Here is a 15902-nt window from a genome sequence, read left to right as displayed (position 1 = left end):
TGGAAAGGAAGCAAGCTCTTAATCAGTTACAAGCAGCAACATTAAAAGCAGACAAAAATGGGCTCATTTTCTTCCCACAGACACAAGTTACACACTCCAAACTTAGCAACCACTATCCTTCCTAAAACTACCAAGTATATGGCTGTAACTAAGTTCCTGTCAGTCGCACGTGACTCAGAGCTACATACAATAACTGTGCAAAACAAGGGTTGTGGAATCACAAGATCATATCTGCACTAATGTGCAAGATTGTAGATTTGAAGAGACACAGTGGTCTAAGAACAGCAAGGGAGACACTCCTGAAAGTCTCCTTACAAAACACATTACAAACTCTGGGACTTCCCCAGCTTGTACTGTGCTTGCAACTAAAAAGAGTTGCAAAGGATCACAGGTTTGCAAGATACTCACTGAATCTCTCTTGCTGCTGTCTCAGCCAACCATTACATGTAATGAACTGAACATGTAACGTAGTTTTGAAGCACAGTTTCTCCCAGCAACTACTCCTAACAAAGGTCACTTGTTCCACACAGTAACTGTCCCAATCCTAAGCAATCTGCAAATTTCCAGCCAAACATACTTGTGTATGATCCTTCAGCTGAAGCAGGTTTTCCTTTTCCAAGGCATCCACCCTACTCTTTCTAATGTCCTCAGAAAAAGCAACTGTATCTTCGCTTAACTTCATGTCATGTCATGAAACACATCTCCATTCTCATGTTTTAAGTACACCTGCTCTGCACCTCTCCCAACCCGAAATACTTTTGAACACAGATGAACAGGCTGTTCATGCACACATCATGTCAATACAGGTACCTGAAAAGATGACTGAAACGGCCTCATTTCAAGGAGTTCCTTCTGGACCCTGGCTTTCAGTCCAGGGTACATTGTATTTCCACCAGTGAGAAAAACATTCTGGACAAGAATAGTTTGTTGTTCCTTTGGATACCTACAAGGAACAAAAACCAGCTTCAGTCTTCCTCAAGGACAGCTCTTCTATGAGCTGAAGAACTATGGGTAATACTTGTCTTCAGGATTCACTTTGAGAAACTTCCTTCACCTCTCTAGCATGAAAACCTGCATTCATCTGTTTTCTGGAAATTCAGGGGTGGCAGAAGAAAATCCTTAAAGCCCTCTAAATCAACAGCTCAGTAGAGCTGGAATTCTTACATTTCAGAAAACGCAATCTCGTATGTTGATACAGTTCAGGGGTGACATCTTGCCAATTCTAAGTTGTCTGGAATTAGTTGTCCAGCAAGCATGCCTGTATCATAACTTAAAAATGTCACCTCTGATTTTGGTCTTGCAAAAACAGAGACTGCCAGCTCATTGTTTCACAGAATGGGTATTTACAAGGATTTCTTGTTTTCCTCTGTAACAAGCTGGACCAGGAGTCTCCAAATTGGGGTGTCTGCAAGACAATCCACTGGGGTGCAGGAAGAATATTTATTTATTAATGGTACAAAAAGTATAAAAAGTATTTCACCTTTTTCTCATTTTTTTAATTTCTATTTTTTGTGTATGTTTTAAAATGTACATAACATTGGTTCATTAGTAGTTGTATGTATTTTATAGATATATTGAAGATGTGTGCTCAAAAATGTTTCACTGATGGGATAATTGATCAAAAAGTTTGGAGACCAGTGACTTCAGACAAGCAGAGTTACACGTGGTTTTCAGAACAGGAAGGCATGTCTAAACTGCAATGCTCAACCCCACCAAAAAGAACTATTCAAATGTATTTTCTCAAATTATTAAGTAACCAGTATTGCGAAAGCTGGTATCAAAACAAGACTAGCTTGTTTGAAGTAAATGCCAAGTAGCCTTGTAAACTCACCTCTCAAGGACATATTGCATGGTTTCTGCTATACCAGCCTGGTCTTCTCCTATCAGAGAGGGCTGGAAGACAATCTCTGGAGCCCTGATTCTTTCAGTGCCAAGGAAAAGCTGGTGATACTCTGCCAGGTTAAACACAGGCTTTGAAAAGATGAGATTGAGTAGTAGTGAGAAGTTACATTAAAGAACAGTAATATTCTAGAACAAGCAAAGTTTCCAAACAATTCTGTACAAAAAACAGACTTTAATGCTTCCACAGATAAAGGGCCATGCTGTAAAGGGCTCCAGAAGGCCAAGGAAGCTAGACTTTTCCTATACTTTTTTCTCTTTCATGACGCTCAATTCTAAGGCTCAACCTCACAAGTTGAAACCTGTGTCCACTGGGATGCAATATTAGGCTCACAGAAAAAAACCTGAGCGGAACTTTTTTCCCCCTAATAACACGGTACTGCTACAACAGGCACTGCCTGCAGAGTGAGCCAAGCAGGTGTATTCATGTTCTAAACCAGGGGTCCTCAAACTTTTTAAACAGGGGTCCAGCACACGGATTAAGTGGCAGGAAGTCAGGTATCTGCGGCTGCTTGGTTTCCCTCCCCAACCCCCAGCAGGGGGGGGGTGGCGGTTACTGTAAATACCGGGGGCCAGACTGAGGACCCTGGGGGGCCGTATCCGGCCCACGGGCCATAGTTTGAGGACCCCTGTTCTAAACCATCAGTAAGATTGCAAGGACCTCTCTTCTCTTCATGTCCTGTTCAAATGGTTTAAGCAGCTCTTCCAAAAGCAGGCAAAGAATGTTTGTATTTGGAGAAATGTTAGCAGACTAGCTGGACAACCAGGAAGCAGCAACCTCTGGCACTAGGTGTAGATACAGAAATCAAACCTGCACTGCAGCAACAGGCTTCTCAGCTTCGGGCTGTTCCTCAGCAAATAAAGGTTCAAACTCATTAATACTTTCCACATCCTCCAGTGACTGTTCACTGCCTAATGGATCCAAATCGGGAGTCTGGAAACAGAGAAGGCATATTGTGGTAGGTTAGCTCAGGTGTGCTAGGCACACATATGACTTCAATTCTGGTGACACATTTGGAAAATTCAACACTCATTTCCTCAAACCTCAGTTTTAAACATGCCTGAAACCAAATATGCTGTTCTCCAGCACTGGCAACAGAAGTCAAAATGGTGAACAACCCAGAAAACAGAAATTAAGATAGATATTCACTCAAAGCATAAACCCCAAATACTTTCAATAAATTTATTGCAATGCCAGCTCAGAAATTAAGGCCTTAGTCAGCAGGCTGACTGCCAAGATCCCAGCCAGCCATGTCCTAAACACAGCATACTAAAACATATTAAAATAGCTTTTTAAATTGGTTAAAACTTGGTGCACTCCCAGCACCTCTAAATGCTCTGTAATTACCATTAAATTCCCTGCCTTGCTTGTGTGGGACTGGAAAACAAATATTTGCTAGCTACAAAGCCACCACACAATTTTTGACAGTTTCAACCACCTAGCATTTGCACACAGGATATACCAAAAGCCCTTGTATTTCACACAGATGTGAAGGTGCTCCCAAAGCTCCTTTCTAGCAAAAAGCTCACTCAGAATCCTACAGTACTTCACTGTTGTGAAACAGAAGCAGCTTTTTAATGATCGCCTTTAATTTTGTGTTACAATGTTACCTTTGGGATTTTGTTGTTATTTTAACCTTGATACATTTGTTGCAATGTCTAAAAGCAATACAAGGAGATTAAGCTAATTCAAACAAACTATCTAGCTTATATCCATTTAAAACCCAAGCAATTGCTCAAACTGAACTTCAAGCAGTTACATTGTTACAAAAAACAAACAACAGACACCTGGCGTTTTCTCCAACACTTAAGGCTTAAATCAATTTCTTTTGATGTCTTAAAAAACCCCACACCACCCAACAAAAACAGCAACAGAAAGAAACATAGGACTCAGCTGAAGACTTGGCACAGACCCTAAGACAACATAATTATCTTTTAGAGTGCTTTACACAGCCACAGGGGGATGGCCTATCTTCACAAATGGATTTGGTGATAATGGTAGGTGCTCTCACAGAGCACAGACCAAACAAGGTTTGCAGATTTGTTCCAAGGTCTGAGACTACACCTGGTAAAGGAGAGTGGGATCGAAGACAGACGTGCTGGAACAGAGGCAGAACCACTGAACAAAATTACAAGGCGGCGATAGTATTTCAATTATCTTTTTCTAGAACAATTTCTTTTGACAGAAGGTAGAATGATTCTTTACCACAACGGTAAACCCATCATCCACCTCAATTTCACTCAAACACAGTCATCCTGATTCTTACACAAGCTTTACTGACAAGAATAAGCAAAATAAACACCTAGAAGATACCGGTTCACCTGCTAGTTCTCGTTACAACTCAAGTTCTCTAAAAGATTCTCCTCTATGCATTAATTTTCTGTTTTTCTCTCTACCTTTTCCTGAGCAAAGACAGATATAAGTAAAAATGCTCTATGTAACCTATAAGAAAGGCAATTACAAGTAAATGCATGAACAGCTTTAGACTATCTCTTAGAAGCAGCTGATATGTGCTGGGCCTGTATTAGTCTGGCAAAGCAGACAAATAAGCTTCTTGTCTTCAAGACTGCTCCAAAAACCAAGTGTACCAAACATTGCTTTTATTTTATTGTTAAGTAAACAAAAATAGGACATGCTGCTTAATTGCACCAAAAAAAAAAAGGTAGCCAGAATGAAGGCAAAGGGCTAGTTGTTTACATAAAGTTCTCTGCACTGGAAAGGGGAGAACAGAAAGGGAAACAAATACTGTTTTTAACAAAAAGATTGATAGGTTCTTTTATATCTTTAATAGAAGGCTACTGATGTTTAAGGATGGTTGTTTTAGGATTATAATCACTTGAGGCTTAAGTACATAAGACTTCATGCCATTTAATTGCAGGCACTGAAAAAAAAAAAAGTCTTTTTCACATACCAGGTCCACTTCACCAAAATTAGTGCAAAAAGCAGAGTTAAAGGTTGGTTTAAAGTATGAACACAACCATTATGTTACCTGCTGCATTTAGAACTTCTGAGCAAGTCAACCTTAAATAAGGACAGCGGCTGGCACCACATGTGCCCACAATTAAGTACAAAGGGAAGCAGTGGTATCTTTAGTGATACCTTCTCTGACCCATTACAGCTATTTTCTTTTTTCTCCAACTTCTTAAAGATGGGCAAGAAATTTTTAAGGAAACTTACTGATTTTATATAACTACAACTACAGTGCACAACAGCAGACGAAGGGTTACTGATTTCAGGCATACTCTATACAATCAAAGCTGTCATTTTCTGTAGCTGCACAGGAAAGCTGGATAAGAGAGAGGCAGTTGCTAAATTAGCAAGAAGTTGCAGTGTGTTAAAGGAAAAGCTTAGTTCAATAAAAGTCTGAAAGGGCTCATTTCCAAGCATAGAAACTTAATTCTCTCTGAAAAAAGAAAAGGATTAACTTGGTGAAAATATTATACCTCTGGCTTGCTGTCCACAACATCTACTTCAATATTGACTTCCGCCTGTAGGATTTTCTGCTTCGTCTGTTCAACAGACGAACTCAATTTGCTGATATAGGACTGAAGTTCTTCTGCAGAGTCCATGTTCAGCTCCACCAAAGCTTTGTGGAATTGATCCATTTGACCATCCTCTAAGAGTTCCTACAGACAGATCAGAGTTAGCTGTAATGAGCAGCACAGGGTAATCAACTATCTGTCAACTGCATGCTTACAGACCCTTTGCCTTCATCATTACTAGATACTATGATGTGCATGCTTTGGCAGCATTCAAAATATTTCTCAAAAGTAGTACTGTTCAGAACCTGAAAGCAACTGCTACATTAACAATCTCTCCTTTTTATCTTGCAAGTAACCTTAAAAAGCTCCTATCAGAAAATACACAGGACAGTCATAGCTCCTTTACAGAGATGTATGACCTTCTCATAAAGCTGCAAAGGCAGCCTGCCCTCCTCCCAAAAGATCACACAGAAAACTTTGCCTTGGTTACCTGCACATATAGTAACCTGTCCAGCCTCTCTTGGTCAAGTTGCAGCTTCTCTTCTCGACGACGTGCATTGAGTTCTTGAAGTCGACGTAATTGCTGCTGACGCCTCTCCTGCTTTTCCTCTGATGTCAGTGTGCTTCCCAGCAGTTTGTTAGAGAAAGGCAGCTGCATCTTGTGCACGTTGTTCTCATAGTACTCTGGAGACCGCCACTTCTGTAGCTCTAAATGTTTTGAAAGCAAAATAATTATTTTGCCAGGCTGAAAATGATGATTTGTATGTTGTATGCTTTCCACGCCAAATTCAGACTTAGAAGAAAAAGCAACACCAGTCCAGGCTGGGATTCTGTCACCTCTCGGCAGCTGCCCCCATATTTCACCACCCCCTCAGAGCACTACCTTCCCATCACATGCTCAGTGCACACGGTTCAGTTCTTAGTGCTCTGATCTCCAGCATGAAGGAAACACAAAGTATTAAGAAGTGGGAAGCACACACTAATGTCCCTTCTGTCTTCCCAAGGTAAGGGAGAATTCTCATGCATTTCTAAGGACTCCTGCAAGCTCTTTCATAAGTGACAAATTTAAGAAAACACTTTTTGGCCACTACTTAATGACACCATGGAAATTTTAAAACTTTTTTAATCCACAAAAAGTCATGAGAAGTGTCCTCTGCAATTCTGGAAACCTTAAAGCAGATAAGAAACATAGCCAGATGCAGAAATCGTCCTAATCAATTTAATGTTTTGTGGAAGTATAAAGTAACTAACAAAATAAACTAATTTAAAATTCTTTTCCTCTGCCATAACTCACATATTTATTCACAGAGAGATTTGAACTAATCAGATTTTTTTTTGTAATTTAATTTTGTTTCTATCTTAATGTAAATTCAAAACTGCTGTCAAGCATTTCCCACGAGGCAGATTATCAGAAAGACAGCTACAAAGAAAGTAAAATAGCAGTAAGAGTATTTCTGCCAGAATCCCAGCCAGCTTGAGAACAAGGGATATAGACAACAAAACTAAGTTTGGATGAACACTATCTAGTGGTAAATTACAGCTGGTTTTACCATCTATATAGTCCTCTGCAATGTAGCTATGCTCGTGCAGTATTTCCTCCATGCGGCTGAGAGTGATGGCAGCAAAATGTCCTGGGTATTTCAGCTGAAGGAGGCGTTGGAGATACACAGCTGCTTGACACCCTCCAAGATTAATACGTTTGCAGTTTTTAGCATCTAACCTGAAAACCCAAAGAGGCACAACTGAGGCTGGAGAGATCCACAAGTTCAGCCCCAAACAGACCTCCTACTTTCCCAAATATTATTTAATTTCTAATATGGTCAAGTAGACAGACAAATATCCACAGATAAGTATTTCAAGATTCAGTTACCAGAGAATCTAACACACCTGCTTCTCTCAGGCAACAAGCATAATCACTGCTTTGTTTACTGTAGACACTTTCTAAAACGCTCTGTTCTGCTTCCAAAAAAACACAGACATCAAATAATTTTGGCTACAGCAAGGAAATGTTCTATTTTAGAAAGGGCAGTGAGGGTCAGTGGAGCTAGAAGTAGTTCCTTTCACCTTTGTAACATCTCACAGTTGGCCAGGTGTAACCCTTGACAATTTGAGATGTTTACCAAATCTAACAAAGCCTTTGCCTGCAGTGAGGACTAAAGAAAAAGGGGACAGGGGGGGAGAGATTAAAAAAAGGTGTGGTTTTTTTTTAAAAAAAAGTAGAGCAACATAGCAGCATAACCAAAATTGTGAAAGCTTCAAGAACTTGCAGAAATCTCACAGACTACTTTCTTTTATCCCAAAGCTGCTTTAAAACCTAACATATGTTTTTTAATGCCTGATCCTACTTGGGGCAGATATCCCCTTTGACTTTTGAAAGTATAGATCTATGCACGAACAGTGACTAAAAAGGACAGCACTGCTTCTTCAATTCAAAATTCAACAGAACTTAACAAAATTTGCAGACCTAGTTTTAACTTGTCGGTATAAATTAAGACCTGATAAGAGCTTATACTGTAGGAGCTGGAATACTTAATGCTAGAGGAACGGGTGTTTGCATCTCTTAAAAAGTCAATGACTGACAAAGGGAGGCTGCACTGTACTTAAGACACCAAAAACTCACCTGCCTTCCAAGACTGGTAAAATATGCGTACACTGATAACCTGAAGATATTACCAAACCACTGCAGGGCCAGTTCTGCCTCCTGTTGCGGTAAAAACTGTACAAGCTATCTACGCCATAGGACACCTTTGGCACTTGATAACATTCAAAGAGGAGCTCCGACATCATTTGTCTTGAATACAGAGGATTGCACACTGCTTCTGTCAAAACGATTGGATGATCAACACAACCCTGTAAGAGACAAGAGAAAAGGTATGAGGGAAAAATCCAGGGATACTTATCCTTGCTGCTTCTTTTGAATACCAGCAAGAACTCCTCCAAAACAGCAATGAGAAAGCACTTTATGCGCAGGCTATTAATCACATAAGTTATGTCTAGTGCTTAAGGGCGTAGACAACAAAGTCTTGTCTACAGCAAGGCTTCCAGTGTTAATTCAGAAAAAAAAAAACCCCAAACTCCTAAGGGTAGAAGAGAATAGATCTTTAAACGCATATACAAATTATCAAAAATCCAAGTAACCAAAATCTAAGCAGTGAGGTGAGTGTGACTGAAAACTGGTGGAAGTTTAATTCAGCACTAGGTAGAGCTTTCAGACTGGTGTCACACAGGCAAGAAGCTTCATGGTCTGAGGAGCAACTCTCAACTCGGCAGTGTATACAAACCAAGTAGACAACAAGCACCACTACTACGAGCGCTACACAGAACTAGTAACGTTTAACATCCTCAAAAACTGATCCTGGGTGCTGGTTCTTGGCCACAGCCTGACAAGACACTGCAGTCCAAACCTTTCACCCTACAGCTGTATCCCTTCATTTTACTACAAAACCATGAAGAAACTAAGAGAACAGTGGGGCTCAGAAGACACCCCTGGGAGCGCCTGCCCCGGCCGGGCTCGCCAGGGCTGAGGGCCCAGCCACCCCGGCCGCCTCTGCCAGGAGCGGGCCAACACCGCAGCGTCCTGGGTCAGCCAGGGGCGATGCCGGAGCCCCGTTCCCACCGCCCACCCAGGCACAACCTCCCCCGGGCCGGCGCCCCCCGCTCCCCCCGGCCGTACCTGCGAGGCGACGCCGAGGCGCTGGAAGACGTGGTCGAGGAGCAGCTCCTGCAGCTCCAGCTGGACGGGCACGTTGCGGTCGAAGGGCGAGCGGAGCAGCCAGCGCAGGGGCTCGGGGCTCCCCAGGTCGTTGCCCACCTGGGTCTCGGCCCCGGCCCCGCCGCGGGCCCCGCGACTTCGCGCCGCCAGCGAGCGGAACCGCAGCAGGGGCTCGGCGGGGACGGCGGGGTCGGCGGAGGCCCAGCCCGCCCGTGTCTGGAAGGAGCCGTTATCGATCACCAGCGGCACCGGCTGCGGCGTCCGCACGGCCGCGCTGGGCTCCAGCACCGGGTCCGGCGCCCACCGCGCGTCGCGGAACGCGAACACCCGCGAGGCCGCCGCCATTTTGTGCCCTCGCGGCTCCCTCCGGCCGGGAACGCGGGCAGCCACACGCGTTCCGGGCAAGGCGGCGGCGGCCCTCGGAGAAACGGCGGAGCGGGGTGCAGTACCCCCCGGCTCCCGTTTCCGGGACACCCGCTGGCACTCCCGAGTTAAGTCTGGAGCCGGGAGCCCCCCGGTGTCTGTGACCTGCGGGGGGACGACGGGAAGCCCACGGGAGACCCTTCCCCGAGCCCCCCTCAGCGTGCGCAGCTCCCTGCCCGTCACAGGCTGCCGGCCGTGGGGGGCCGCCCCCGCCTCGTCCCGGAGGCTCCTGCTCCGCGGCCTGCCCCGGGCAGCGGGCCCGCAGGCGGGGGGGCTGCAGGGGCGGCCGGGCCCGGTGGGGGGCCAGTGACATGTCCATGAGAAACACTTCGCCTCTAAAGCCGAAGGGACCCCAGCTTCGGGACCCTGCGCCTCGCCGCTGCATTTGCAGACAAACCCCCAGCAGCTGCATTTTCAGAAGTGCCACCAACCTGCAGCCTCCGCCGTGTGGCACGGGGACTGCACATATTTAGCATCCTTGAAGTTCAGGTCATTAATGGCTTTTCTCACTTGTTTACCCAATGCACAAAGTAGGGATAATAGCTTTCTTTTATCACACAGGGGTGTGATTAACATGAATTAATAAGAATTTGCAAAGTTCATTTAGATCTTGGGATTAAAAGGCTCATTTCAAGGGGCTGTTACTACGTAAAAACAAACACATGCACACAAGTGAGAATATTAAATGCATGCAATCATTCATAATGTGCACTTACATAGCTGTTCTCTTCTAAGGTTTACAGAGAGCTACAAACAATTAATTTAGTCAAACAACCCCCTGTGAGGTAAGTGATAGATAATGGTTTTATTTTATTGAAGGAGAAAAACTGTGTGTGGTGAATATCAAATTACAAAGTCACATATCTCTTCTTACTTTGATCACTACTGAACATGTTTGCTATTAAGCAATATGTTTATAGACACATACCCTGTGAAACATGCTAGCTTGCCATTCTTGGAGGGAAGTGAGATAGAAAGGCAATTAAAATACAAAGGTTTATTTTCTTAATGGATGAACTAGTAGATAGAAACAGAGAGAGTAGGCTAAAAATAGAGTCTAGATTAATATGGGACATATTTGTGCTCCATGTCAAATCAGAGAGCCTGGGAGAAGTAATTTTTAGCTAGTCATCCTCTACACATCTCTGCAGGGTTGATCCTGTTCTATTGATTTCTCAAAAGCAACCCTGGCTACCCAGCTTTAAAGTGGCTTGGTTACCTCTCCCTATCTCAAGACATAAACATACCTTTATTTTTTTAACATAAACCTTGAAAGCTTCCTAACTTGTATTTATCCTTTAAGTAGCAGGCAAAGGAAGGACAATCAAATCAGATGTTTTCTCAGTTGTTTTTATCGCTTTTCTAATCCTTATTAGCCCCTCCCTGCATAGAGGAGGGCTGTCCCTTTTGCTAGCCATGCTATGCATCAGCCGCCCTCTTGTGATTAACAGTGATGCAATAAGAGTTATTAAAAGGTAGTTAGAAAAGCGGAGCAGGCAAGCTGCACTAAACTTGGTGTAACCTGAAGCAAGCAATGAGGTATCCTCTGGTTCCTTTGGTGAATGAACTGACCTTTCCTCTTCTTTTCTTCTGGTTTTGTTTGCCATTTGTAATGCTGTTGATCGTGATTATTATCTGGTTACAGCTTCTGCTTAATGAAGGTAAGTTCTGCAGCTGATCAGATAAAATGCTCCTGCATAAAGGCTTTGTCTATTAGCTTATCTTGAAAGTACTCTGCTAGCTATTTTTAGTCTAACATTACTTGTCACAGAAGGAAACTAAAGGGTGTTTTAGTACTGTTGGTGGCATGTGGAAAACCTGACCCAAATTATTATGCTTTTCTGTTGAAAATGCTTATAAGATGACAGGCTGCTGCCTGCTGTTCTGCCTTACCCTCTCCCTTTCTCTGATAGATAATTTAAGAAAGGCAAGAGACAAGTAATTTTTGTAAATTTCTGTAAAAAGATCGCCCAGAGAGCAAGTCCAACCCTCTAATTTTGAACACTTTCAGCCTCTAGCATTACAGTTCTCTTACACTTGTCTTTTCCTAGGGGGTGGGGGTGTTACTGGAGGAGCTGTTAAGGGATCATTTTATCAATGCTGAGGCCAATAGAAAATTTTTGGAGGGAACAGGACATGCGTTTTCATTTATTTGCGTGTTTTGTGCCCCTTTCCAATCCATCACTGATTCTTATTTTTAACATGTCAGTGACTGATAACAGGCTTTGGTTTAGGCCAATAATAGGCTTGTTGATGTACTCATGACACTAAAACCTTGCTAGTCTGCTCTAATGCTGGAGCATAAGCAATCCCAGCTGAGGAATCAATTATAAGGCCAAAAGCAGTGATTCTGCCATTGCACAACAGCTTTAGGAAGGAAAATAAGAAAACTTTTACTTCTATGCCCTCTGTTCTTACTTAATAACGTGGTAGCCAGTCCCATAATACATCCCATAGGAACAGCAACAATGAGACAATAACCACAGACAGCAGAGGGACAGGAGGCACTCACCACAGCGAAGGCTTGTACTCCTCCCTTCTTTCCTGCCCTGCGTGTATATGTGCACTGGATTTTGTACCATCAGCTCCCACTTTGCATGTTTGTGCACAACTCATAACAGCCTCTGCTTGCTTCAGTAGGAAAGCATCTTCCCTCCATACACTCTGCTTCAGTAGTGACATATACGGAGGGAAGACAGACTCAATTGCATTTCTGTGGGTAACTGAACACAGTCATTAAAATGTGTGGGTTATGAGAGGTTGTGACAGTTGTACAAGCTACTCTGAGTGACATAGGCATGACTTAAGCTGGTGTCTGTAAAGCAGACTAAAATACCCATTTTGCACAAGCAGAAGGTAGCTGTGCTACATAGTGACACTTCAGTTGAGTGTCAGCCTTTTGCAGGGATAAAGTAACTCTGGAATTTTTGATGCTTTGAACAAGACTTTCAAGGTATGCCTACTGCATTTACCTTCACAATTTCTTGTCCTACAATAACTGTTATTAGCACCAGACCTCCAATCCACAACCGCTCCAATTTCCATTTTCATAAGACTAATTTTTTTTACATACTAGTGTGTTCACAAGATTAGAACATTAAATTTCTCAATTCCTTTAAAAAGAGAAAAATGAATCAGTGCTCACTATAGTAACTTTCTAAATAATTCAGTGACATCTACGTACTTTATGCTAGTTTACAGCAGGCATAAGTAAGAAATGACCCACCCTTCAGCTCTTCTTTTAATATAGTTGCTGATTAAGAGCTAATTGGTTAAAATCAAAACTTGTATAGGCCTCTTATTGCCTGCTTCATTGTGGAAATCCTTTATTTCAACTGAAAAAGATTCAGAAGAGCCTTGCCTACCCCCTAGGTGGAACACGCAGAGTTTGCAGCTAGGAAGAAAAGGTCATGTATGGGTATTTTACATGTTATTTTTTAACTTATTTCTAGCGCAGATGCCCAATGCAGAAGAAATAAAGAAACAATCTTCTGATGAGCCTGATTCAGACTCTAAATCTGAGAACGAACCAACAGAGGAAGAAAGCCAGAATGACACATCCAGTACAGAAATGCAAGAGGAGACACAATCTAGTGGATCTGTGGAAAAACTGAGGCCCAAGCCTGCTTATCTGAGTTCAAATCCAAAAAGCCAAAAGCAGAGTCTTTTTGCTGTAATCTCAGACAGCTGGTCACAGAGCCAGAATGTAAGGTATTCCTCTGTTGAGAAGAGCAATTGCTGTAACATCATGATGGTGAGTAGCACACCTAGACTACCTCTTTACATATCTGCTGCTTTGTGCCTCAGCTCTTATTTTCGTTCACCTCTGCCTGATTCCCCAGCCTCTTGAGTAAGGGAAAGCTGCAAGATTGGTTCCTGCTTGGTTAATGACTAGTGAGACTTTTTTCCATCTTCCCTATTTGGAATGACTCCTGTTGTAGATGAGGTAAACGTAACAAAATTGTGCAGAGTAACTATCATATGTGTGTACTGTATAAATATGTGTGTGTGTGTGTATATTTACATGTATGTATATGCTTTTTTAAAGTCCTTGAGAACTGTGTTTGCAGCAGTGGCTATTGCTACCTGTTCCTCTAGGATATTTACCTCAACTGTATATAGAAACTCTCCTGTTATGTATGGCTGATCTTATGTATTTTTAAAAGCTACTTCAGGTTTCTTACAGTGGAGTATGTGACTAAAAATTAGATACATTTCACTTGCTTAATAAGAGCTGAAGCCAGAAGTCTTTTTGCAAACATGGCTGTCCCAATCCTCTTAGGCTTTATACTAATCCCAAAAGATATATTTGAAGCAGTGGAAGAGCTTAGTGTCCTGTGTGTCTTCTCTTTCCCTGTGCCTTGACTATATGTTCCTTTGCAGAAGGGGCTCAGAAGGGAAAGCTGCCCTGTGCCTCCACTGTCACTATTCACAGTCCTGTCTACCCATTTACATTGCTGGGATTTTTGAATTGCAGCAACCGAGGTACTCGCTCACATTTACTTCTACCAGTTTTGCTGGAGCGGTAACGTTTGTTAGGCTAGAGTAGCTAAGGACTGGTGTTGTCTTAAATTGCTGCAGTTGTTTGACTAGCACACCCTGAAGCTGAGCTTTGCCATGGAATCAGTAATATTTCAAGTCAGAGTATTTTTGACATCGTTAAAACCACCAAGGCCGTACCAAGTCTTTTTTTGTTTTCTTTTTTTTTCCCTCTCTTTTCTTTTCATTGTTGTTCAGAGGCTAGAAAAACAATGCTAAGAATGAGCTTGGACTTGCCTAGGCTACCGTCTGGTTCTCCTAGAGCTCTTCACATACGGAAGTATTGATTCAAACACAGCGGTTTGAAGAACTGGGGTTTAAACTTGTCTCTTGTAGGACATAATGCTCTTATTGAGTAGGAGTCTATACTTTGCTGATTGTGTTGGGTAGGTGAGGGAAGGAACGAGAACTTGTGGTCTCAAATAATTTATATCCTACTGAAAATGTAATCTCTTCTGAAAATATTATTGCCGTGACAGCTCTGTTTCTCCTTTTCTTCACCAGCTGTTGTGCACCATGCTTTCTTCTCTCACCTGGAACTTTGTCTGCCAGTTGCTCCAGATCTCTAATGTCCTGAAGATTCAACTGCTGCCATCCTCTCTGATTATCTACGTGGCTCAGCTGTTTGTTTTGCTGGGTGAAAAAGTTGTGAAAATCCTGGATTCTCTGAGGCTGGAGGGCAGAGTGCTGTTGGCTTCAGTCTTGGGGAAGAAACTGGAACAGAATGGTGACGCTCAGAGAACCACCTCAGGGTGAAAATAAAGCAGGTAGTCCCACAACCATTAGCAGCAATCCCGCTTGGCATCAGTGAGGGATACTGCAGCATTGCAGAGGGAGGTTAATTCTCTGAAGAGGAAACTTACTCAAGACTAAGTCAACATTTGCTCAGATCACTACAGCTACTTTCAGAGTGAACAGTATCGACTGGCTAAATATTAAATGGGTGACAGCACCCAGCCTCTTGCACAGTGCTTGGGTGTGTACCCTGCTCCTCTTCCACTTGATGGGGGGGTGAAGTCCTTTTTTTATAAGGAAAAAAACACTACACTGGCACCAGTGATACTCTCTGTTCATCCCTACTAATATTTGATTTCAAACAAATAAGATCAGGGCAATAACTCTGGGTGGCAGTGTATACTGGAGGTTAAATGTGGTACAGCCCAGTGATGATTTTATTCCTACTGCAGTCAGCGCTTTTCTGATGTCCAACTCGTCAGTTCTCAAAGTAGGAAACATTTCAACACTCAGGTTTAACAAATGAAACAAGCCTACCTCCAGTTAACAAGAGGTTAATTAGAAACAAGATTTTAAACAAGAAATAATTAAGCCCTTAGTAGATACTGAGCAAGAATTTCCTTCATTTCTGGTGAGGTTATGCCTTTCAGCTGCCTGGCTGATAAAGGTTAGATTGCAGCCTGAACAGGCACTCACTGACAGCTTGATTTAACCAGTTGGTGGGACCACAAGGAGGTTGGTGGGACTGGGATGAGCCATAATTTTGTGGCCTAAATGTTCATCCGGTCGTTGGGCTATGAACAGAACAGCTGCTTGCTCCTGGCATTGATGCACACATTCAATAAACTGTTTTGTGGGGTTTTTTTAAAAAAAATTAAGACAAATTAGGAAGTTTCATCCCGAAGAGCACATTGTGAAAAACATTTGTCTCTGCTCCTCGTGTGAAGTAACTGTCTCTTGTCTCCAGAGTCTTGCACGGGCACTCAGTGTGCTAGTTAACACTGGGCTGCACTAATTCCGCAGCATGCCTTGTTTGTGTTTGTCTTTCCCTCCCCATGCCCAAATATTTGTCCAGAGCAGGATGCTTTTAAATAAAGCTTGTTTGTCCACA

At 42.8% G+C, this 15902-nt stretch overlaps 3 protein-coding genes across 3 annotated transcripts in view; 1 reads left to right on the top strand and 2 right to left on the bottom strand.

Moving 5' to 3' along the window:
• ACTR5 (actin related protein 5) overlaps positions 1-9869 on the bottom strand; it is an 11536-nt gene extending 1667 nt beyond the window's left edge. Inside the window, exons 1-8 of the mRNA XM_080405971.1 lie at positions 9056-9869; positions 8003-8232; positions 6933-7102; positions 5873-6090; positions 5344-5526; positions 2711-2833; positions 1832-1971; positions 811-943 (exon numbers count right to left, since the gene is read on the bottom strand). Of these exons, the coding sequence (XP_080262097.1) occupies positions 811-943; positions 1832-1971; positions 2711-2833; positions 5344-5526; positions 5873-6090; positions 6933-7102; positions 8003-8232; positions 9056-9439 (1581 nt within the window). The 5' untranslated portion in view covers positions 9440-9869. The remainder of the gene's footprint in view (positions 1-810; positions 944-1831; positions 1972-2710; positions 2834-5343; positions 5527-5872; positions 6091-6932; positions 7103-8002; positions 8233-9055) is intronic.
• The window catches only part of LOC308071079 (protein FAM83D-B-like), a 441583-nt gene that overhangs the window by 102487 nt on the left and 323194 nt on the right, over positions 1-15902 (bottom strand). The window lies entirely within an intron of this gene.
• On the top strand, positions 9869-15902 carry LOC308071082 (uncharacterized protein). The gene is made up of 4 exons (XM_080405987.1): positions 9869-10006; positions 11163-11178; positions 12970-13271; positions 14561-15902. The coding sequence occupies exons 3-4, from the start codon at positions 12975-12977 to the stop codon at positions 14810-14812; spliced, it is 549 nt and encodes a 182-aa protein (XP_080262113.1). The 5' UTR covers positions 9869-10006; positions 11163-11178; positions 12970-12974; the 3' UTR covers positions 14813-15902.

This window comes from Falco punctatus (assembly GCF_963210335.1).
Source record: "Falco punctatus genome assembly, chromosome: 10".
In the NCBI taxonomy this organism is placed as follows: Eukaryota; Metazoa; Chordata; class Aves; order Falconiformes; family Falconidae; genus Falco; species Falco punctatus.
This window is presented reverse-complemented; position numbering and strand designations above follow the sequence as displayed.

Bases quoted from the DNA above. Each gene is read 5' to 3' on its own strand.
- LOC308071082 (XM_080405987.1), top strand. From the start codon at position 12,975: ATGCCCAATGCAGAAGAAATAAAGAAACAATCTTCTGATGAGCCTGAT. The intron at 13,272-14,560 runs GTGAGTAGCACA...TTTCTTCACCAG, and splicing joins ATTGCTGTAACATCATGATG to CTGTTGTGCACCATGCTTTC.